The sequence below is a fragment of the Eschrichtius robustus genome, chromosome 17, assembly GCF_028021215.1.
Source record: "Eschrichtius robustus isolate mEscRob2 chromosome 17, mEscRob2.pri, whole genome shotgun sequence".
NCBI classification, from domain to species: Eukaryota; Metazoa; Chordata; class Mammalia; order Artiodactyla; family Eschrichtiidae; genus Eschrichtius; species Eschrichtius robustus.
In genome coordinates this window covers 61,141,330-61,166,181 of record NC_090840.1, presented here as the reverse complement: position 1 = coordinate 61,166,181, position 24,852 = coordinate 61,141,330, and the positions used below count along the sequence as shown (strand labels likewise).

At 33.3% G+C, this 24,852-nt stretch overlaps 1 protein-coding gene across 3 annotated transcripts in view; it reads left to right on the top strand.

Moving 5' to 3' along the window:
* CSMD3 (CUB and Sushi multiple domains 3) overlaps window positions 1–24,852 on the top strand; it is a 1,176,048-nt gene that overhangs the window by 769,700 nt on the left and 381,496 nt on the right. For all 3 annotated transcript variants that reach the window (XM_068525309.1, XM_068525308.1, XM_068525307.1), the window contains 3 exons: window positions 7,229–7,345; window positions 12,067–12,282; window positions 13,975–14,163. In XM_068525309.1, coding sequence (XP_068381410.1) covers window positions 7,229–7,345; window positions 12,067–12,282; window positions 13,975–14,163 — 522 coding nt within the window. The remainder of the gene's footprint in view (window positions 1–7,228; window positions 7,346–12,066; window positions 12,283–13,974; window positions 14,164–24,852) is intronic.

The following is a 24,852-nucleotide window of genomic DNA, read 5'->3' as shown; positions in this document are numbered from 1 at the left end:
CGTTGCCCTGTGTCATCCCACTAGTTAATGGCAGAATCAGGATTGAAACTCAGGCAGCCTTGATCCAGACCCTGTGCACAAGTCTACTATTACACTGCCTCCTGCCCACATTCTCTGCAATAGTAAAGTACTAAGATTCTTTAAAATGAAGAGTACAATTATAGATTTGTTATTCTTTCCTCAGTGATGCCACATGTTTAAGAATTTTGTATAAAAAATACATATAGCTATTTAAATAGTTTATGGATATTCTGTACTCCTTGGAATATGTGACTGAAAAATAGGACTCTTTTTTTTTTATCTAACTTGTTATATGGGCAAATACTTTTAATTCAATTCTATTTTTGTATACTTAGGTTTCTGAGTAAAAAAATGATCTTACTAAATTTATCTTGTTTCATTATTGAAACCTTGAATCTTGAACCTCAAGTGAGAAATGATTCAGTTAGATTCTACGTTATTTAGTAAATTTGATACCTTATCTTTCACCGTGCATTTCTTGAGGGGTCTCTTTACTTTCCCTTTGATCTCTTAGGTCTACTCTTCAGAAAGCAACCAGAGTAATTATTTTATAAGTTAAGGCAGATCAGGGCACTCCCCTGCCCAGACTCTTCTAGCACTTAGCATCCCAAGAAGAACAAAATCCAAAAGCTTTTGCATGACCTAACTGCCCCCAAGTAATCTGGGCCCTGACTGCCTCCCATGCCTCATCTCTCACAAGTTTCTCCCTCATTCATGCCACTGCACTCCAGCTACACAGGTCTCTGGCTTTTTTCAAATGTTGAGAACCCTTCCCTCACTCCTCCCATTCCATCCTTCCAACCCCCCTCTCATTTTTTCCTTCTTCCTGAAATAGGATTCATACGGTCACATGTCCTTCTTCCTAAATTCACTCAGTCTCCACTTAAAAGTCGTATCACTGACAACTCCCCATAAAAGAGTAATCCCTGTCATGCCATTCATATTTTCCATCATAGTATTTACCACTCTCTAACATTATGTATTTGTTGTCTGCTTTTGTTTTTGTTTTCAAAATGTAAGTTCTATATGGCAGGGACTTTGTTCACTGTTATGTCCTCAGTGCCAAGAATAGTTCATTTCCTGTCACACAGTTGGTGCTCAATAAATCTGAGTTTAGTGAAAGAATGAGCAGACTATTCTTTCCAGGCTTTTGGGAATACTTACTTTATTTTGATTTTGCATTTTTATTTTCTGCCCTTTGCCTTCATCAGTGTTTTTCCTTTCCACTAGAATGTCCTAGCCCTTTCCAACACTGTTTTTACCAAACTCCTAGTCAATCTTATTTTTTTGTTAATTTGTCTCCAACTTAACCTTTTTTATATATGTTTTTCTTCCAATTTTATTGAGATATAATTGACATATAGCACTGTATAAGTTTAACGTGTACAGCAATAATGAGTTGACTTACACACCTCATGAAATGATTATCACAATAAGTTTAGTGAACATCCACCATCACATACAGATCAAAGTTAAAGAAATAGAAACAAAGTTTTTCCTTGTGATGAGAGCTCTTAGGATTTACTCTCTTAACAACTTCCATGTATGGCATACAGCAGCACTCATTATGTTTATAATGTTGTACCTTACAACTCAGTGACTTGATTATGCTTTCCTTGGATAAAGCATCTGGGCAAAATCTCAACTTTTCCTAGACCCTGTAGTTCTCTACTTGTTATGGGACTTTTTGCTACCTTATTGCCATCTGTTGATTCACTAAATCAATATTTGTTAATTGTATTGTGTAGGCACTAAAGAAATATTGTGGAGCATGAACAAACATTATGTGTTCTCCTTGAGCTAGTGGAGTAGATAGTAGTTATACTCATTTTCTTGTTTTCCTTATTATATTCTTGAGGTCAAGAACCATGTGTTGTTCTTTTTCCTATAACATACAATTTTAAAAGACATCTCCTAAACATAAGAGGTTAGATTTAAAACAGAACGAAACAGCATGTTTTACTAGCCACTTTGATTAGGTCTCACTCTTTAATATCTCTCCAGTGTTTTTCATAGAACTGAGATTTGAATGGCTCTAGAGAAGGTCAGACAGGAAAAACCAGAATAGCATTCTGCTTTGGCCAACAAGTGTCAAGGGCAGCATATATATCAGAAGCCACGCCAAGAGATGTTTTCTGTGTACTGGGGGCATAAAGTTTTTATGAGTACTACAGGTAAAGTTGAGGTCATCTGCCAGGTGTGATTCTACCCTTCAGGAACTAGGCATTGTTAATTAAGATAGCTACCCTATTTGATAAATTAGATAGGTAGACCACATGTCCTGAATTGCCTAAGACAAGCCCTGTTTTCACTCTTTCTCTTGGCACTATAATTTTCCCCTCAAATTATCCCATTTTGTTTGATAAACAATATAGCCATCTTATTTGGGGGGAACTTTAGAACTAAAGAGATTAAATGATTATCTGTGTCACGTAAGTGATTAATGGCAGAACCCAAAATTGAACTGAATGTACTTAAACTTTATCATTTCCCTTATTTCTTCCATATTATTGAAAGATTTGAGTACATAGACTAACATAGCAAAAGAGTACATGGATTGATATTTAGGATCCAAGAATTCAAGTCTGCATGGTGAATAGAACTCAAGTAATAAATAGTCTCAGATAAGGGTAAACAGTTCAAAGTAAGGAGACCTAGAAATAAGAAAAGAACAGATTTGAGGTTAAAAACAAACAAAAAATCATAATGGGATTTGTAATAGGTAGCTATTTCCTTGCTGCATTGCAATACTCAAAGTGGTTTGATCAATAATGGTCTAGAAACAATCTGTTCTAGTTATAGACAACTTAGCAATTGCCAAGTATGTATCTCTACCAAGTGCAAGGTGTAATTTTCTGAGTTTGGGCAATTACATTCAAGGGCTTGGCTTTTGAGGAAACTTCACTATTTTAAAACTCTGATTCTTATCATGTGTCCAGGTAGTGACCATATGTGGAAAAAATCAGGGAGAAAAAAAAGCTAATAGCCAAGATTACGGTAGAGACATATACAATATATCTAATTACTCTCAGCTCATATTTTGGGCTACTGTTGTGACTTTTTTGTGCTATGATCTTTGTCCTTTTAGATGCTTTTCTTTGCCAACTGTTTGCTCTAACATAAAGTAACTGGTTTTTCATGTTTATTTTGTTGCTCCCTAAATTCTCTGCAGTGTTTCAAGGATTCATTTGTTATATAATTTGTCTATCTTCCATTCACAAGAACATATAAACCTATTGTGTCTGTTACAGAAGTGTTTGTATCCCTAAAGACATATGGCATCAGCTAGCAAGGTTATTGGGATAAATTGGAATTCCTTCAGAAGAGGGGTTACAAAGGATAAGACAGGAGATCCATGGCATCCTTTTTCGATATTCTTATTCTAATGAAGTTTGCTATACGAATGGTCATATGTTCTGTTGAACTGACTTAATTCTCAGCATTTCTTTAAAAAATATTCTTGGAAAATTTTTCATAATAGTTTCTATACCACTATGTATTTTACAATGTGTTTGAGTTCCATTTTCTACCTGAAAAGAAAATCTCATTTATAAAACTTTTTTTATTCATCTTAATATTTAGGCCTCTCATGATTGATTCTAATAGGTTCTTTGATTTCCTCTTACACTTTCTTGGCATTAGCAGGAAGGGACCTTTTTAGAGAAGCAAGCGTCATCAGATTGAGAGAATATGAAGTAATAAATTAACCAATTAAGAAATTAAGACAACTCACGCTTGCATTAGCATCTATCACTGTGCATTATATCAATGCATATGTAGCTAAAGTTTTGTGATTGTTCAAAAAGCCAATAATATAAAGCAAATGCTATTCTAAATGTTTGCAATGTAAAATGATCTCATTTAGAAAGATGAAGGATTTCATTAGGTTGATGAAAATGCTGCTGCTGCTGATGATGGCAGATTGTTTTAATCACACACAAAGCCATTGACAAATGAGAATCCATAAAATATAAATCAATTAAAGATAAGAACATAGACAAGTATATTGACACATTTAGCTTTGAGGTGCTTAAAGAGAGAGTGATTTGAAGATGAAAGTATTAAATGAATCTGAGTAAATGAATGATACCTTTTAATAATGTTTATATAGATTGATCATTTGAGGTAGAATGCCAAAAAGTCAAACATGTGAAGGACATCATAGTTCGCTACAGTATTTTTTTGTAGAAAAAATAACTTGTAATGTGGAAAAAAAAAAAATCACCCCTTGATTTGAGTCAACTTAAGGTCATGGACTCTGGAACTAGACTGCTTGAGTTCCCTCTGTGCCTGCTTTCTCATCTGTAAACTGTGAATAATTACAGTACTTTTCTCATAAGGTTGTTATGGGGTTAATTGAGTTAATAAAAATAAAAGTCTTCAGAGTAGTGCCAGTCACATTGCAAGTTCAATATGAGTGTTCTTTTTTTTTGCTGAAAACGAGTGAGTAGTTGCAATTTTATCCTAAGTTTTATTACATACAAAGTAAAGTACAAGTATTTTCATATTTTCAGTTTCATCTTTCAAAAAAAAATAAAAAAGAAGAGAAAGAGACTTAATCACATTCTTTCCCATTATTTACTGTGAAATTCTGTCAGTTGAGTCAGTTCCTTTCAAGGCCTTTATCCAATACTAATATTCTCAAATAACAGAAACTTCTACTGTGTCATAAAAATGCACTCTATATTTTGTCATCTGATTATAATCTAAGTAACAATATAAATTTTCATTAATAAATATGAGTTACTGACCATTTCTCCTAAACATTTTAATGTGTTATGGTTACTGAACTTTATTCATTTATCTGCAGAATGTTCATTTAATGCCCACCTTCAACACATATGGTAGGTGCAGCTTGCAGACAGCAAATTTCTAAGAAATTATCTAAGTGCAGAAAGAAGGATATTTTAAAAGTAGCTTTATTTGAAAGAATGTTGATGTATAGAAGAGCTTTCCCTCTACAACTGGTACACACACCAAATACACACACATGCATGCACAGGAGCACATGTCTGATGTACTTTCTAAAACTTCACATTTCTCTTTTTTGTTATTTTTTGTGTTTAATTTAATTAAATAATTCAACTCTCTTAATTTTAATGCTTCTGTTCACTGATTTTTACTCTTGCTATATGAAACATACTCCTTTCAAATAGAGATTGTAGGCTTTAATCCAGTAGAGCATTTTCACTCATTACATTTCACTCAACAAATTCATAGCATATTGTATTGTTGGGTTTTTTTGTCGGACTCTCACAATGGAGAATAAAATGAAATATAGTGTATTAGGAACAAATTATTGTATGTAAAAATAATCTAATGAAATAATAAACAGTTCTCTGTCAAGAAGCAGAATGAATCACAAGGAAAATTTTAAAAAGTTCAACTTAGCACCACCATTATCAGCAAGATACAATGGAAATGATATACCTAGCCCTTAACTTGATCACAAAAGCACAATGAGCCTTTTTTTTCTTTTTTAATTGAACGAAAATTGAAAGTTTCAGTAAGAATAATCACCAATAAAGGTCTGTGCAGGCTCTAAACAGGAGCCTAGGCTTCCAGACCATGAATATTATTGTAAATGTCTTAATAATAAATGAAATTGGAAGCATAGCCTTATCTTGGTCTCAAGAAGGTGGCCTATAAGACAACTCCAAGTGAGGTACTAGTCAAGACCTTCTTTTATTCCTTAGTGAAGTAAAAGAAGTAGCAAAGGGAAGAGTGTTTTGTTTTTTGGTTGTTGTGTTTTTTGTTTTTTGTTTTTTTTGGGCTGTGTTGGGTCTTCGTTGCTGTGCGTGGGCTTTCTCTAGTTGCAGTGAGTCGGGGCTACTCTTCGTTGTGGTGCACAGGCTTCTGACTGGGTGGCTTCTTTTGTTGCAGAGCACAGGCTCTAGGTGCAGGGGCTTCAGTAGTTGTGGCACGTGGGCTCAGTAGTTGTGGCTCGCGGGCTCTAGAGCGCAGGCTCAGTAGTTGTGGCACACGGGCTTAGTTGCTCCACGGCATGTGGGATCTTCCCGGACCAGGACTCGAACCCGTGTCCCCTGCATTGGCAGGTGGATTCTTAACCACTGCACCACCAGGGAAGCCCCAAGAGTGATTTTTAATTGCATATATATTTATGTAAATCTAAGCCTACTTAAATACTTCTAGGAATTGCAGACTTACTATTTCTAGTCAGGTTAGTGTAGAATAGCAGCCAGATTGCCTCAACTCTTCCTTCTCAGCGTTGCTACTTGGAAGAAATCATGGAAGACAATAAAGCCAAAACTCACTTTTCTGGTGTCCCAGGGAAGTTGAGCAAGGATCAGAGCAGATAAGGCTGTATGCTGCATTCACAGTTCTTACTGCCCTTACCCATGTTGCCCATGTCCAAGATAGTAGACATCTCCAAGTGGAATAGAATAAGGAGTCAACTTTTCTCTGCTTCCACAAGAATGTACATTCTTATCTGACTATATATCTTTTTTCCTTTAATTTTTAATAGTGGTAAAATTATCTGGCATATCATAACCACTGATGGTAGAAGGCATTGTAAACTGTCATTTATTCTAGAGTAAATGAACATTGAATCAAGTTTCAATTTCTTTGACCTCAGTTCATAAACATTTATTTATTTTTATTATCTTGAAGTATTTACTTAAAAATCAATATCCTCTCAGAAACCCCTTTTTGTTCATGATATTTCCCAGAGAAATGTACAAGCGCAGAAGCAGCCTTCAAAATTTCAGTTTACTTCACTGTTTTAAAAAGAATTCTATGAAGAATGACATATATACCTTTAGGAATCTAAAATAAATAATGTTGTATAATTAACAATTTGTTTTCTTAAAGCTTAGTAAAAGAGGGACTGCTAAAGAATTAATTACTCATGTTTAATTTACAACCAATTTATGCAAATGTTGCTTATATTAGAAATGTGTAAGATAAGTATGTACTTCAAATGCAAATGTGGAAAGTTGAGCTAAATTCTCCTGGGGCCAGTATTAATTCTCAGATACTATTACATATCTTTTTCTTCTCTAGTGCTGCTGCAAAGGACAAAATGATTTCCTAGTATTGGAAGAGGTCTTTACACATTGCTGTTATTCCCAGGAAGTAACTTAAGCAAAAATAATCAGACTCATTCTATTTTAAGAGAGATTTGTTCAGCCTCTGCCTCTCTAACTATGCCTGATCAGTTGACTGCATTTCTTTGTATTTTCAGCATTATGTGGAGGAGATGTTAGAGGGCCTAGTGGAACAATCTTATCACCTGGTTACCCGGAATTTTATCCAAATTCTCTGAATTGTACATGGACTGTTGATGTAACCCATGGAAAAGGTAATTTGCCTCATACAATGATAATGGGCTATCTTCTGAATTTTCATTGCATCTATTTTTATTTCATTGTCCTTTACAATGTCATTTTGCACGAGCAAAAGCAGATCAGTACTAAAATATGCTAACACAAAATTCAATTTGAGTAACTGCAACAGAGGATTATATTTACTTTTCTGTAGTATTATACTCATGTTTTTGTCAGAATGGTAATATGAGATATTTATTTTCTTTTGATATATTAAACTAATGTTATTTGGAATTTTCATATCAACAGAATCTCATACAGGATGGCTTTTGTCTCTGGCACAGTGGGTTGATTTCAAAAGTTCAAAGGGGAATAGGAAGATACTCTGAAGTGCTGAACCAATTGTAAAGCAAACAGTACATGTTTATATACACTCGTTTTTAAAATGTTTATGATTATTTATTATAACTATATTTCCTGTGTAAATTTATAACCATTCTAGAAATATCTGTCTCAAATTTTCCATCAGAACTGCAGTTATATCTCACATAATTGAATGAGAGTATAAAATTGCACTGTGCATATGGTAGATGTTAATAAATGTCCTTTGAACAAATAAATGAAATTCCTTGTAGTACTAAGTATGGTTCATTCATGCAATACAACCAAAATAGTATGTTAGCAATATAAATGGTTAAGGCAAAAACTTGACACTGGGAAAATGAGCATTCTAATATATCAAAACGAAAATGGATGAAAATTATTTACCTGAAAAAATCTACATGCTAATCTTTTTAAAAAGAGTTAATTTATTCATGATAAAAACTGCTTTGGAGAAGTAGTTTTTGTTTTAGCTGTATTCTTATATTATTCCTATTGGTTTTTACTATTACAGTGTACTTATTAACTTTACTATAGAAGATCTAGAATAACGCCCCCCACAAAATCCTAGCAATGAGAAGATGATATTACAATTTTAAAAATTAAAGCTTTATTTAATAATTTGAATCCATTGTGTTTTTTACACAATGTGTTTTTACACTCCTGTTCAACTATGTGAGATATATCTGCAGTTCTGATAGAATATTTGAGATACAAATGAAGTTTGCCTTTATTAAAATTATACATCCTTTTATTGACAGTGAGGATTATATAAGGATTGTTATTTTAGTGAAATTAAATATAATTGAGAAAAAAATGCTGTTAAAATGAGTATTCTGGTATTGTACAGCAGGAATGAGGTAGAAGACTTTGTAAACTGTCGTTTTTGTTGTTCTCCATAATGGAAGACTCTTTGCTGGAAGTTAACCAAAGCATCCAGTGTTATTATTATTCCAGTGTGTAGTGGATTAATGGAGTTTAAAATAAGCTTCCTGTATTATACAAGAAAATGGAGGGCTACGTACTGCTTGCTATGTAAATAGAGGTTTAATTAACACTTAAGGTTTTGCATCTTCACAAATTGCAAGTGTTAATTAAATCTGTATTTAGATGGCAAGAAATGCAGATTATATACTTTTCTTTTAAGAGCCAACAAAATTGTTTGGAAGTACAACTATTCCAAAGTGTAGCCAAAGTTATGTGAAGGATAATCTCTTAAAGTTTGGAGAAATTGTCAAGGTAATATAATTTAACCTCTCACCCAGCAAACACAGACGCGCACATGCACGCGCACACGTGTGTCAATATGTCACCCCCTCAAGGTCATAGTTAGTGTCATGACTAAATAAAACCTAGATATTCATGATATTTTGATGTCAAGCCGAAGTTTTTTCGTATATTTCTGTAACAAAAATTGTCTTAATAAGGCTTCTTGAATTATCACTTTTATGAGAAGGTACTCTGATGTTGAAACCACTGATTTTTTCTCACTATTCTTCAACACCCATGTTGAAGAATAACTTCAACAAGTAACTTCAAGTAACTTCAAGTTAGTTTTGTTATATTAAAGTATTTCTTTGAGAGTAGGTATATCCGTGCTTAAATCTTTAGTGAAAAGTAGAACATAAAATCACCCTGTGGACAGATTTAAAAAACAAAGTTATCGCCATGGGAATTTTCCGCTCATTTTAAAATTAACTGTACTTGCTTTTAAGCTTATTAAAGTATACAGTTAAATCTATTGCCCTATTAAGATTGTATGCCTTTGCCTGTCCACTTCTTCTTCCTGAAATGTCTATCCCAGGGTTCCTCTTCCACAAACATCTGTTCACTTTTGAAGGTCATTGCCTCCAGAAGCCTCTGCTGATACCTTTGACAAACTACCTCTATTTCTATGCTCCTATATTGACTCACATTAATCACTTTTATAGCACTTAGCATAATGTTTGAACTTTTATTTTATGTATCTTTTTCCCTCAGATAGACCATGAGTTATTTACAATCTTCTAATTTTTTTATATTCCATAATGCCTATAATATAGTAGGTTCTAGTATCATATTCTTATTTGGATTAATTGACCTTCGACAGAAGGTCTTAAATTGTTTTGCTGCAGTGAAAACACATTTTATTGTTTAAACTGTAATCTGATAAACAGAGGCTTACTTTTATAAAGTAGCTGACTAGGACAGAGTGACATGAAACCAATTTACTTTCATGTTGAAGGATTAAACAATAACGATAGCTAACGATTGCTGAGTACTTCCTCTGTGAAAGCACTGTGCCAAGTCATCCCCTATATTGTCTCATTTAAACTTCAAGACAACCCTATTAGAACCCCATTTATCAAATGGAGAAAGTGTGTCTCAGAAAGACTATGTATGTAATACTTGACCATGGGCTTATTAGCACCACTATCTAACAGAATTTTTAATTTTCCCGAGTATTAATTCAGTGCATATCAGAACAACCACGTTTTTCTAAGAAAAACATGCATAATGAATTTTTTCTTCTTTTTTTCCATCTGTTCTTGTATTACCTGCCTAGTTTTTCTTAGTTTTAGTCTCTGATCGAAATCAAATTGACTTAATCTGAATTTCCATTCATTATTTTGTAAACTTAGATATCAGTTAATCTAGAGGGCAAAGCATCTTCTCCTTGCCACATTGACACCTCATTCTCATTTACATCTGTCTAGTGTCAATTACCACATTTACACTGAAGAACATTTGAAAGACTGACTTAATTTCTGGACCCCTCCTAAAAAAGGCTCATTGTGAAGAGAGAGAGAAAAAAAGAAGTGTTACATTTTGAAAAAGAATTAAAATAGTATCATTGTACATTTCAAATATTTTCCAAATTGAAATCACTGACCCATTATGCAATAATAACTCATCTTATCATTACTTACGTTTTCGGTGTATTTGTTTTGGTCTCATTTTATGTCACTTTTTGTTTTTTTAACAAACAAGAGGTAAATTAGGAGTTTGGGATTAACATATACCCACTACTATATATAAAGAAATAAACAACAAGGACTCACTGTATAGCACAGGGAACTAGATTCAGTATCTTGTAATAATCTATAATGAAAAAATATGTGAAAAAGAATATATATATTCAGATATACTGAATCACTTTGCTGTATACCTGAAACTAACACAACTTTGTAAATCAACTATACTTCAATTAAAAAAAAAAGCAATGAGGACTCCAAGACTCTCCAGCATTTGGAACTATAAAGTTGATGAATAATGTTAGAGAATGTTACTTTATCATACTCTGGGCTTTTGGATTGTTTACTGAAGATTTTGGTGATTCTTTTAGATCAAGTAAGCAAATTTATTAAGCACTTCAAGAGAAAGATGAATGTGGTATCATCCTTTATTCCATTTGGTATCTTACATGCAGTATGGTGTGTGTGTGTGTGTGTAATTGTTAGCCTTTCACATGCATTTGTGATAATGTCATTAAACACTCGCATGAGACCACAGTGCAATGGCATACCATACTCACCAGGACAGAACAAATGAAAAAATAAAAAACTTTCAAGTATTGGTGAAGATACAGAGCAATTGGATTTGTTGATGGAAATGTAAATTGGCTGAGCCACTTTGTAAAGTAGTATCTATTAAAGCTGAAATATATAAATGTATACATATACATGTATATTTATTTTACATGAGCCAGTAATTCTAATCCTAGATATCTATCCAACAGAAATAAACACATATGTTCTTCAAAAGTCATACTTGAATGCTCAGAGCAGCACCATCTGCATTTGGTGCTAAAATGCAAACTATCTAAATGACCATCAACTTTTGAACAGATAAATCAATGTGTTTTATTCACAAAATGAAATGGATCACTAAAAATAAATAACTTACAGCCACACACAAAAGTAGAGATGAATCTCACACACTTAATGTTGAGTAAAAGAACTCAGTCCCAAAAGAGCATACGTTGTATGAATCCATTATATAAACTACAAAGAAAAGTAGTCAAACTAACCTATCTTATTAGAAGTTGAGTGAGTGGTTACTTTTGCCAAAGCACTTCTATTTTAAATAAAGGATATAAATTTTCTTTGAAATTTTTAGAAAACTTGTGTGATTTCTTTTTAGGCATTAATTTTAAAATTTTATTTCCAAGTAGTTTCTAAGACATGATTTATTGTATAGAAGCTAAAGGAAACAAACAGAAAAAAACCCAAACAAAAGAAAGATATTATACTATACATTTAGAATATTTTATTGCAGTGCGTTTCATTTTCAGAGAAATCAATTATAAGAAGAGTCCTGATTTTTGTTAGTTTGGTAACTCTATGTGTTTTACTGATACAGTTTATAAGTCTAATTTTCCTCTTTTCCTTAATAGGTGTGCAGTTCAATTTTCACACCTTTCATTTGGAAGACCATCATGACTACTTACTGATCACAGAGAATGGTAGTTTTACCCAACCACTGGCACGCCTGACTGGTTCAGAACTTCCTTCAACAATCAATGCTGGTCTCTATGGAAATTTCAGGGCTCAGTTGCGCTTCATTTCAGATTTTTCAATATCATATGAAGGATTCAATATTACATTCTCTGGTAAGAAAACAAGTTTAAAAATCAGATTTTTAAAAGTATGAGCATAACTTTTGTTATGTATGACAAAACAGAGAGAGAAAAAAAGAGAAAAGAAAAAAAGAAGAAAACAAATAAATTATCTGCCAACAAATTTTAATGAAACTTTGAAATGCCTTGAAGATTGTCTATAGTAATATATTAAAGGGAACCTTTAAACAATAGCAAAAAATAAATCAATTCACTAAAAAATTTAATAGAAATATAATAAATACATTTCTTTAACTTGCATCCTGCAGAATTCTAACAGAGAAAAACTTGCTAAAATGCCAGTTAAAATGGAGTAAAACTTAAAATGGAAATTCATACATATATTTAAAGTTTCAATTAGGCCATAAATGAAATGTTAGTTAAACCAGTGATATTCTAGTTTTGTGTTTCGGAAAAAGGCATAGTTTACAGGCCAAGACTAAGACAAACTTAATTTATTCATTTGCAACTAGATGATATAGAAACAAGTTAATATGGTTATTCTTTTTTTTTAGAATAACCTCATCTGTAGGCAACATTATAACTTGGATTCCAGGAAAAAAATTGTAAGACTAAAGTGAATAAAAATGTATTCTTATTAGTTCTACTTTCCAGTTAAATGGAATAGTGAAAGAGAATACAGAAACAAATTAATTAGTAAATCTTATGCCAACCTAGTAACATTAAATTTATAGTATTACAATTATACATAATTATATAAATAACATAATTTATATAAATAAAATCATAAAAATACTAACCTCATTCTTCAACAGTTGTTCTAGTATTTACATGAAAATACTTGTCTTCTAAAATAATTAAGGTATTTCATAGTGAATAGCAAATGAGCATAATCAATTTTAACCTAGAATGTTAAAAGTATATCCAAATAAATTTTTTAAACAATGAAATAATAGCTCATCAACATGAAACAATCCCTCTTGTTCTCCACTGCAATTGCATACTAAGCATGTGCTCTGGAAATATTTTTAGATAAGCTACTTCTTCTTAGGACTGTATATAAATTATAATATTGTTGTTTAATTAACTCTACTCTCTCATACCCTGAAGAGTGTTTAACTGTTCATTTTCATGATGCTCATTCATTGGTTGAGGAAGTTTCCTTATATAAATCTACAGTATACAATTTTCAGTTTATGGGCACTTCAGTCTTACATAAACCCTTGCATCTGAAGTGACATGTTTTTCAGAATGTGGATGAATTGAATTTCTTGTATACTAGAGGCACAAGAGCCTTTGTCATTTAGACTATAACCATTAAGTAAAAGTCATTTCAAAATGCAAATCATTTCATTCTAAATGGTATTTTGCATTTGAAAATATGAATCTATTATGCCATTATTATAAGTCAAAAATCTATGAAATGGAAATATTTCTAGTGCAGAAGAAAAAATACAAGATAAATAGCTGTATTTTCAACGTATCACTCAGAAGGTGACATTTTCTCACCTGTATTGAATTTCACACATAAGAGTATTCATTCAATTAGTAGACCTTTCACAAAAGAAGAAAATTATGTGTGCCATCAGCATATTCCCATAATTTTACATATAGTAAATTTAAAAATGTATGGCTGGCCCTAAAAGCATCCATTTTGCAAATAATAGGAATATACCCTTAAAGGTTACTACTAACATTTTCTTTGTTCTGTTCATCCAATTACAGAGTATAATCTGGAGCCTTGTGAAGATCCTGGAATTCCTCAATATGGTAACCGAATTGGGTTCAGCTTTGGGGTTGGTGACACTCTGGCCTTCTCATGCTCATCAGGTTATCGTCTGGAAGGGACGCCAGAGATCATCTGTCTTGGTGGCGGCCGACGAGTGTGGAGTGCACCTCTGCCAAGGTGTGTGGGTACGTGGTCAGCTGCTTTCATTTGCTTGTACGTGTAGTCACTGTCCGTGGAGTTGCATGGTTATACACCCTTCGTTTTTTTATAATCTGTTGAATTTCTTCATTTCTTTCATATTAGTTATTTCAGTGTTTTTTCCACTTGGCAATCTGGTATACCTCAATTACCGTCTCAACTGTTCTATTCAACCAACCATGCTTCTAAGTTTGTTTTCAGATGATGAGAATAAGGAATGAATAGATAGATAGATAAATAGGTAGATGACGGAATCATATTTTGAGAGCTTACAGAAAATTGCATTCTTGTATTCTGTTAATAGATTTTCCATGACTTCCGACTGAAGTTTTGACAATATTTTATAACTTAGAATTAACATGTAGGAAACATGATTACAAGGGAAAATAATAGACAATTTAAGGACCATCAAGGCAAGTATTGACTCAGTATGTGCAATCTATAGAATTAATCTGTTATGATAGATGAATTAAGATGGGAATTCATTTCACGTGAGATAAAGAATTGCAATAATTAAAATATTGAAAGTTTGGAGCACCACCTCAACCTTTGGAAATGAATATTTTGACTGATAAATTAAAAACAAAAAATCTGTAGAGAAAATGAAGGGCTATTCACTAGGACTTAAAGTCATTTTTATTTATATTAGGAAATAGGCAAGAATTTCTTTAAGTCATCACCCATTCAGTGGTTATCAGTACTCATTTTTACAATAGAACAAGATGCAAAAGATCATTTTATTATTTCATAAAGCTCTTAAAACTCTCAAAAGCATTTAATTTGAATTTAATTGTAAATTTAATGGTGGGTCACTGATCTTTGTAAGTTATAATATGCTACAAAATCAGGCAAATTGGTAGAGATTTGATCTGTGGTTTAAGACTTTGTCCTTTTTTTCTTTTTTTAATGGAGGCAATATACCCCACAGATGAAAATGCAAATGGAGAAGAGGATACTCTCTATGACTTATTCAGTATATTGTCCACTGTGTAGAATGTGATGGGAATACCTGTGGATCCCCAAATCTAGTAAAAAAAATTTGATCTTTCAAGTTAATAAGTTTTATAGTGATGAGATTGTTTTCACAGCCCCTAAGGGTTTTATAACAGACAAGCTGATATTCAACAGGTGAAATTTCTTTTTAAAAATCATAGGCTTTTATAGAAATGGCACAAACAGCCACAGAGGCTGGGAGGTGATGAGTAGTCATAGTCTCAGAACATCTTTTCCAGGAAGACATGTATAGTCCTTTTGTTTTGCTTTTATGTTTGGGGTTTTGGGTTTTTTTGTTTTTTCTGCTGTTGCCAGATTTGGAATTCCCCTCCTTATCTGAATTGCTCCCATTTCCATTTTTCTTTGGTGTGAATATTAATGAGAACCTTGGGAATAGTCCACGTGAGGGCTACAGAGTGCCTGGGTTTATATCCTGGTCATTTGATATTGGGTTAATTCACTTTTCTAAACTTCATTTTTCTCATCAGCAAAATGGTTACAACATTTTGTTAATGTTAGTTATGAGGGTTAAAGAGATTAGCCATGCCAGTCAGACATCTAATACAATCCCTGGAATATAGGAGGGGTTCAGAATTTAGATGCTGTTATAAATCTTATTATATTGAGAATAATCTGCTGCCTATCCAACCCGCCGATCTAGTTTATAAAACCAATTATAGTACGGAACGAATTCCATGTTATAAAACACCAACCTTTATGAGGGTCTACCTGGCTCTTTTATATATGTATTTACCTCATTTAATTCTTACTATAATTCCGTTATTGTTATTCTCCCCATTTTTCATCAGAAGAACCTAAGTCTTAGAGGTTTTAAACAACTTGCCCAAGATCATCAAGGTTGTAGGTGACAGAACCGTGATTTGTATACAATCTTTCTCATTCTGAAACCCAAATTCTTTTCACTAGGATGGTTTAACCTCAAAAAGGTCGAGAGGAAGGTTAATCTCAAAGAACTCTAAGTCACAAAGAGTTGATTAATATTTTCTTTCAAAGTACCAGAAACATACCAGGATGTTACACAGGCTGAGAAGAGAGTGTTTGCATCTACATTTTTAAGGTTTACTCCACTTTTACAATAAATTTTAATAAGTAGATTTATGAAAATCTGACTTTGCAAAACAAGTAACTTCAAGTTAGTTTTGTTATATTAAAGTATTTCTTTGAGAGTAGGTATATCCGTGCTTAAATCTTTAGTGAAAAGTAGAACATAAAATCACCCTGTGGACAGATTTAAAAAACAAAGTTATTGCCATGGGAATTTTCCGCTCATTTTAAAATTAACTGTACTTGCTTTTAAGCTTATTAAAGTATACAGTTAAATCTATTGTCCTTAGTAAATTCCACTGTAGGTATACATTTAAGTTACAAGATAGGGCGAGAAATATTTTCAAATAGTATGATTTTTTTTAAATTTTATTTCTCCAATTTTCTTTAAACTTTTCTTCACTCTTTTGCCTGTGCGTTAAAACAAATATGTTCCGTTTTGCATTTCTGGTTCCATATATGCATATGTATATATTTCTTATTTTGTTATCTTTTCAAAGTTCACAGTCTTCAGTCACATAAAATGTGCATTATTTGTAACTATTCATATGAACAGATGCAATTTTAGCAATGCTAGTTTATTTGGACAGATTTTGTCTCTTCTTAGATTCTTTGTGCTTTTCACTTCATATATCTCTAAAGCCGATTCTCTAGTGCATACTTGTTTAAAAACATCATTTAGTACTCAGCATCGCCAGCCTCATAGAAAGCTTATGTTACAGACAGTGGCCAAATTATGAGTAGGTTGTATTCCAAAAGTTTGTTTCTGCTTCAGTTATTTGGAATCTAGGTGGTTTTTCCTTGGCACAAGGTTGCAAACAGTACATTCCCAGAACAAATCGTAGATGAGACTTAAAATTTTGTGTCATGTGTAAAACTAATACTAACATTTACTAAAATGACTTACGTATACCTAGATTATATAAGAATGTGCCTGACTCTGGACGTAAGGCAACTGATAAAGCAATTTTTGGAAACTTACTTTTCGTTTATTTTTTACTATATATTTAATTTTGATCCTATATTTAGTGTATAAATTGGTTAGTGTCTTTCAGTCTCTGTTGGTAGAATTTGGTGAAAATTATCTTAATTCTAAATGTTAGATGAATAATAAATAATGTTTTTATTTAAGCAATTTCCTGAGAAACCTCTGCATTTATGTTTTAAGGTAATATTTTAACAAAATGAGACAATATAATAACGCCATAATATTGTCTTTACAGTCTATAAAAGATTATATTATGTACCATTCCAAAAATCCACCTGTGCTTTGAAAGTAGGTTTAGAATAACGATTTTATCAGTGAAGATACAATGTCTATAAAAAACTCAAGATTTCACACAAACTCAGGGGCAGAGCCATGCCTAGCACAAGTTCTGAGGCCCAGGCTTGCGCTCCATTAACAAAAGCACACCGCTGTCTTTGACTGGCAGCTTCAATAAAGTTGAGAGGGAATCTGGTCTTAATTACAGTTGATACATGGCTTCAGAAAACTCCTTAGGCTGTCCTCTATTTCAATCAGAGGAAATTTCTTCTACTGTGACCCATTTATCGGGGGTTACTTAAGTGCAGGGAAATTTTTAATTTTAAATTATTTTGTTGAAGTATAGTTGACATACAATATTATATTAGTATGAGGTGTACAACATAGTGATTCAACATTTATATGCATTACAGATTGATCACCACAATAAGTCTAGTAGCCAACTGTCACCATACACATTTATTGCAATATTCCTTATGCTGTACATTGCATCCCTGTGCCTTATTTGTTTTATAACTGGAAGCTTGTACCTCTTAAACCCCTTCACCTATTTTTCTGACTCCCCCCTCCCCCTGGCAGCTGCCGGTTTGTTCTTTGTATCTATGATTCTGTTTCTGTTTTGGTTTGTTTGTTTTATTTTTTAGATTCCACGTATAAGTGAAATCATATGGTGGTTGTTTTTTTCTCTCCGACTTATTTCACCTAGCATAATACCCTCTAGGTCCATCCAGGTTGTCGTAAGTGCAGGGAAATTTGTAGAGGCAGGAGAAGAATCTTGATACCGGTAGAGATTGTAACACCCACTCAGTAACAGGGATTCTTCTCCCTAAGAAGTGGCCTCCATTGCAGGCAGATAGTTCATATTTACATTTCAGCCTTTCCTAAGCTATGTGATCTTTGGAAAGTTGTTCAGATCTCTCTCCTGCCAATTTTCTTAAATGTAAAATGTGGATAATTACATCCATAGTGCAAGACAGCTTACAGCTCTAAGCAATAAAAGATATGTAAATCACCTAATGTACCACTCAACAAGTGACACTTGCTCAACAAACCTTAGTCCCTTTTCCTTATGCCTGCAACTCTCTTTACCACCATTCCATTCTCCTAAGGGCCATGATGACTGAGTGGTGAAGAGTGATTTTCACCAACAAGCAAGAGAGGAAAGGGAAGAAGAAAAGGAGGAGATGAAAAAGTTTTAGTGTGCCATCAGCAACTGAGTACTTCATACACATAATCTCATTTACTACTTAGAGATCAAGATGAAAGTTTTACCTTTAAAAAATACATATATATAATTATGTTTTACATTTTGAAAAAGATAAAAGTAATAGGTAAGATGATATTTCAGTGGATATATTTTATATTTAAATGATTGTCCTGGAGATCCACATTGCTGTGGATATAGATATCTGGTCACATTTTTAAGTTGCAATCAAATATCCAAAAAAAAAGTATTAAAAATTTGATTACTTTGAAAATGAGAAACACTGACTTGTTTTTGGTCAAAAAATAAGTACCTGATTTCCCTTTCTAAAGTTCACGTTACAAAAAACACAGGCATTCCCATTGTCATCTTTCTAAATAAAAAAAACAAAAACCAAAAAACTTGCATGTCTTCATTAAGCTTCCAAACATACCAGGAACCATGCCAGGTCATGTTGCAAATAACCTAGGAGCTAATGAAAACATTTTGTTTTGGAAAGTAAATTAGCAAGTTAAATATTAGTAATGATTTGTCTTTAGGCAAGAGTCCACACATTTTAAGAAGTCCATGCATTTTGAAGTCATTTTAAAGACATTAATTCATTCATCCTTATAGTCTATTTAACACATCTACTTCTATTTCTAATTTTGTGTCATCAATTTTTTATCTGACCTTGGACAAGTAACAGCATCTTGCCTTAATCATGAGTGAAATGAGAAAAATGATAACTCTGCATTACACGTCTACATATTTTTCTCACTTTTCTAACTTTCTAGATGATATATACTGATGGTTACTTATTATTTAGCTTTAAAATGAATGTCAAAAATAAGGGAAACAAGGTGAAACGTATACAGGGACTCTCTGAACTATCATTATAACCTCTTTGTAAATCTAAAACTATTCTAAAATGAAAATTTTATTAAAAATTCAAAACAAGAAAGGATAAATTGCACTTGAAGAGACAGTTCATCTTTAAACAAATTCTGTTTATTTCATCTCAACCTCCGAACACCCTATACTAAAATTATATACCTCAGATACCCACACATGTATGTCAAATATGACTGATTTATCAAGTTAGTCACCATTGTAGATATACAGTGCTGTAGAAAGCAAATTATGATTAAGAGATTTCACTAGCTCTCAGACACTACCATTAATTAGTTGGCTGACTTTAAGCAAATATCTTAATTTTCTGTGCTTTTCTTTCCTGGAAAGGATAATGCCGATATGGTTCTACTCAACCCAAATATTTCTTGTAAATATAACAAAAAATAATAGATAGAAAGTTTCCTTTAATAAATTACATACACAAATGTATATTTATATTTTTCTTATATAATTATGACTGCATTGATTTCTTGATTTGACAATATAAAAAATCTATAATATCAATAATAACTTATACTTTGATGCTTTATAGTTTTTTTTAATAATTTCTTGCTTGCAAGCTTCTGAAGTAAGCAGAGGAGGTATTATTCCTACTTGACAGCTGAAAAAATGCTGTTACAGAAAGGTTATAAGTAATCAGTGGAAGGTTATGCCAGAAACCAAGTTTTGAACTTTTTAGATTGGTGTTGTGGTATACCAGGTGGCATTTCTTTATTACCTTATTTATTGATGCACTATTTTTAAAGACTACCATTTTTTATGGAATAGACCACGGATGAGTAAACTTTTTTTCTTTTTACTATAAAGTGCGAGATAGTAAATATTTCAGGCTTTGTGGTCTACACAGTTTCAATCATAACTGCTAAATTCTGCCATTGCATTGTGAAAGCAGCAATAGATAATAAACAAACGAATAAATGTGTCTGCTTTCCAAAAAAACTTTATCTACAAAATCAGGCAACAAGCTGGATGTGGCCCTCAGGCCATAGTTTGCTTATCTCTGCAGAAGATTTACCAAGCTTAGTCAACTTAAATATCCCCTTTGCATTTGGAAATTTACTAGTCATTCATCTCTAAGGAAAGAAGAAAAGATCCTTTTCCCATTCCCTATTTTTTTCGTTGTGGGTTCTTTTCATTAAAGCAGCCAATAATTTACTTATTTCTAAGGGATTTCCAATGTTTTTTGGGGTTTTTTTAATCTTTTTTTTCTTTAACACCTTTATTGGAGTATACTTGCTTTACAATGGTGTGTTAGTTTGTGCTTTGTAACAAAGTGAATCAGTTATACATATACATATGTCCCCATATCTCTTCCCTCTCATATCTCCCTCCCTCCCACCCTCCCTATCCCACCCCTCTAGGTGGTGACAAAGCACCGAGCTGATCTCCCTGTGCTATGCAGCTGCTTCCCACTAGCTATCTATTTTACGTTTGGTAGTGTATATATGTCCATGCCACTCTCTCACTTTGTCCCAGCTTACCATTCCCCCTCCCCATATCCTCAAGTCCATTCTCTAATAGGTCTGCATCTTTATTCCCGTCTTGCCCCTAGGTTCTTCTGACCATTTTTTTTTTCGATTCCATATATATGTGTTAGCATAGGTATTTGTTTTTCTCTTTCTAACTTACTTCACTCTGTATGACAGTCTCTAGGTCCATCCACCTCACTACAAATAACTCAGTTTCGTTCCTTTTTATGGCTGACTAATATTCCATTGTATATATGTGCCACATCTTTTTATCCATTCATCTGTTGAGGGACACTTAGGTTGCTTCCATGTCCTGGCTATTGTAAATAGAGCTGCAGTGAACATTGTGGTACATGACTCTTTTTGAATTATGGTTTTCTCAGGGTATATACCCAGTAGTGGGATTGCTGGGTCGTATGGTAATTCTATTTTTTGTTTTTTAAGGAACCTCCATACTGTTCTCCATAGTGGCTGTATCAATTTACATTCCCACCAACAGTGCAAGAGGGTTCCCTTTTCTCCACACCCTCTCCAGCATTTGTTGTTTGTAGATTTTTTGATGATGGCCATTCTGACCACTGTGAGATGATATCTCATTGTAGTTTTGATTTGCATTTCTCTAATGATTAATGATGATAATCATTCTTTCATGTGTTTGTTGGCAATCTGTATATCTTCTTTGGAGAAATGTCTATTTAGGTTTTCTGCCCAGTTTTGGATTGGGTTGTTTGTTTTTTTGATATAGAGCTGCATGAGTTGCTTGTATGTTTTGGAGATTAATCCTTTGTCAGTTGCTTTATTTGCAAATATTTTCTCCCATTCTGAGGGTTGTCTTTTGGTCTTGTTTATGGTTTCCTTTGCTGTGCAAAAGCTTTTAAGTTTCATTAGATCCCATTTGTTTATTTTTGTTTTTATTTCCATTTCTCTAGGAAGTGGGTCAAAAAGGATCTTGCTGTGATTTATGTCATAGACTGCTCTGCCTATGTTTTCCTCTAAGAGTTTGATAGTGTCTGGCGTTACATTTAGGTCCTTAATCCATTTTGAGTTTATTTTTGTGTATGGTGTTAGGGAGTGTTCTAATTTCATTCTTTTACATGTAGCTGTCCAGTTTTCCCAGCACCACTTATTGAAGAGGCTGTCTTTTCTCCACTGTATATTCTTGCCTCCTTTATCAAAGATAAGGTGACCATATGTGTGTGGGTTTATCTCTGGGCTTTCTATCCTGTTCCATGGATCTATATTTCTGTTTTTGTGCCAGTACCAAACTGTCTTGATTACTGAAGCTTTGTAATATAGTCTGAAGTCAGGGAGCCTGATTCCTCCAGCTCCGTTTTTCTTTCTCAAGATTGCTTTGGCTATTCGGGGTCGTTTGTGTTTCCATACAAATTGTGAAATTTTTTGTTCTAGTTCTGTGAAAAATACCAGTGGTAGTTTGATAGGGATTGCACTGAATCTGTAGATTGCTTTGGGTAGTAGAGTCATTTTCACAATGTTGATTCTTCCAATCCAAGAACATGGTATATCTCTCCATCTATTGGTATCGTCTTTAATTTCTTTCATCAGTGTCTTATAGTTTTATGCATATAGGTCTTTTGTCTCCTTAGGTAGGTTTATTCCTAGATATTATATTCTTTTTGTTGCAGTGGTAAATGGGAGTGTTTTCTTAATTTCACTTTCAGATTTTTCATCATTAGTGTATAGGAATGCAAGAGATTTCTGTGCATTAATTTTGAATCCTGCTACTTTACCAAATTCATTGATTAGCTCTAGTAGTTTCCTGGTAGCATCTTTAGGATTCTCTATGTATAGTATCATGCCATCTGCAAACAGTGACAGCTTTACTTCTTCTTTTCTGATTTGGGTTCCTTTTATTTCATTTTCTTCTCTGATTGCTGTGGCTAAAACTTCCAAAACTATGTTGAATAATAGTGGTGAGAGTGGGCAACCTTGTCTTGTTCCTGATCTTAGTGGAAATGGTTTCAGTTTTTCACCATTGAGGGCGATGTTGGCTGTGGGTTTGTCATATATGGCCTTTATTATGTTGCGGAAAGTTCCCTCTATGCCTACTTTCTGGATGGTTTTTATCATAAATGGGTGTTGAATTTTGTCGAAAGTTTTTCTGCATCTATTGAGATGATCATATGGTTTTCCTCCTTCAATTTGTTAATATGGTGTATCACGTTGATTGATTTGCGTATATTGAAGAATCCTTGCATTCCTGGATAAACCCCTGTTGATCATAGTGTATGATCGTTTTAATGTGCTGTTGGATTCTGTTTGCTAGTATTTTGTTGAGGATTTTTGCATCTATGTTCATCAGTGATATTGGCCTGTTGTTTTATTTCTTTGTGACATCTTTGTCTGGTTTTGGTATCAGAGTGATGGTGGCCTCTTAGAATGAGTTTGGGAGTGTTCCTCCCTCAGCTATATTTTGGAAGAGTTTGAGAAGGATAGGTGTTAGCTCTTCTCTAAATGTTTGATAGAATTTGCCTGTGAAGCCATCTGGTCCTGGGCTTTTGTTTGTTGGAAGATTTTAAATCACAGTTTCAATTTCAGTGCTTGTGATTGGTCTGTTCATATTTTGTATTTCTTCCTGGTTCAGTCTTGGAAGGTTGTGCATTACTAAGAATTTGTCCATTTCTTCCAGGTTGTCCATTTTATTGGCATAGAGTTGCTTGTAGTAATCTCTCATGATCCTTTGTATTTCTGCAGTGTCAGTTGTTACTTCTCCTTTTTCATTTCTAATTCTATTGATTTGAGTCTTCTCCCTTTTTTTCTTGATAAGTCTGGCTAATGGTTTATCAATTTTGTTTATCTTCTCAAAGAACCAGCTTTTATTTTTATTGATCTTTGCTATCATTTCCTTCATTTCTTTTTCATTTATTTCTGATCTGATCTTTATGATTTCTTTCCTTCTGCTAACTTTGGGTTTTTTTTTGTTTTTCCTTCTCTAATTGCTTTAGCTGTAAGGTTAGGTTGTTTATTTGAGATGTTTCTTGTTTCTTAAGGTAGTCTTGTATAGCTATAAACTTCCCTCTTAGAACTGCTTTTGTTGCATCCCATAGGTTTTGGGTCGTTGTGTTTTCATTGTCATTTGTTTCTAGGTATTTTTTGATTTCCTCTTTGATTTCTTCAGTGATCTCTTGTTTATTAAGTAGTGTGTTGTTTAGCCTCCATGTGTTTGTATTTCTTACAGATTTTTTCCTGTAATTGATATCTAGTCTCATAGCGTTGTGGTCAGAAAAGATACTTGATACGATTTCAGTTTTCTTAAATTTACCAAGGCTTGATTTGTGACCCAAGAAATGATCTATCCTGGAGAATGTTCCATGAGCACTTGAGAAGAATGTGCATTCTGTTGTTTTTGGGTGGAATGTCCTATAAACATCAATTAAGTCCATCTTGTTTAATGTATCATTTAAAGCTTGTGTTTCCTTATTTATTTTCATTTTGTATGGTCTGTCCATTGGTGAAAGTGGGGTGTTACAGTCCCCTACTATGATTGTGTTACTGTTGATTTCCCCTCTTATGGGTTAGTATTTGCCTTATGTATTGAGGTGCTCCTATGTTGGGTGCATAAATATTTACAATTGTTATATCTTCTTCTTGGATTGATCCCTTCATCATTGTGTAGTGTCCTTCTTTGTCTCTTATAATAGTCTTTGTTTTAAAGTCTGTTTTGTCTGATATGAGAATTGCTACTCCAGCTTTCTTTTGATTTCCATTTGCATGTAATATGTTTTTCCATCCCCTCTCTTTCAGTCTGTATGTGTCCCTAGGTGTGACG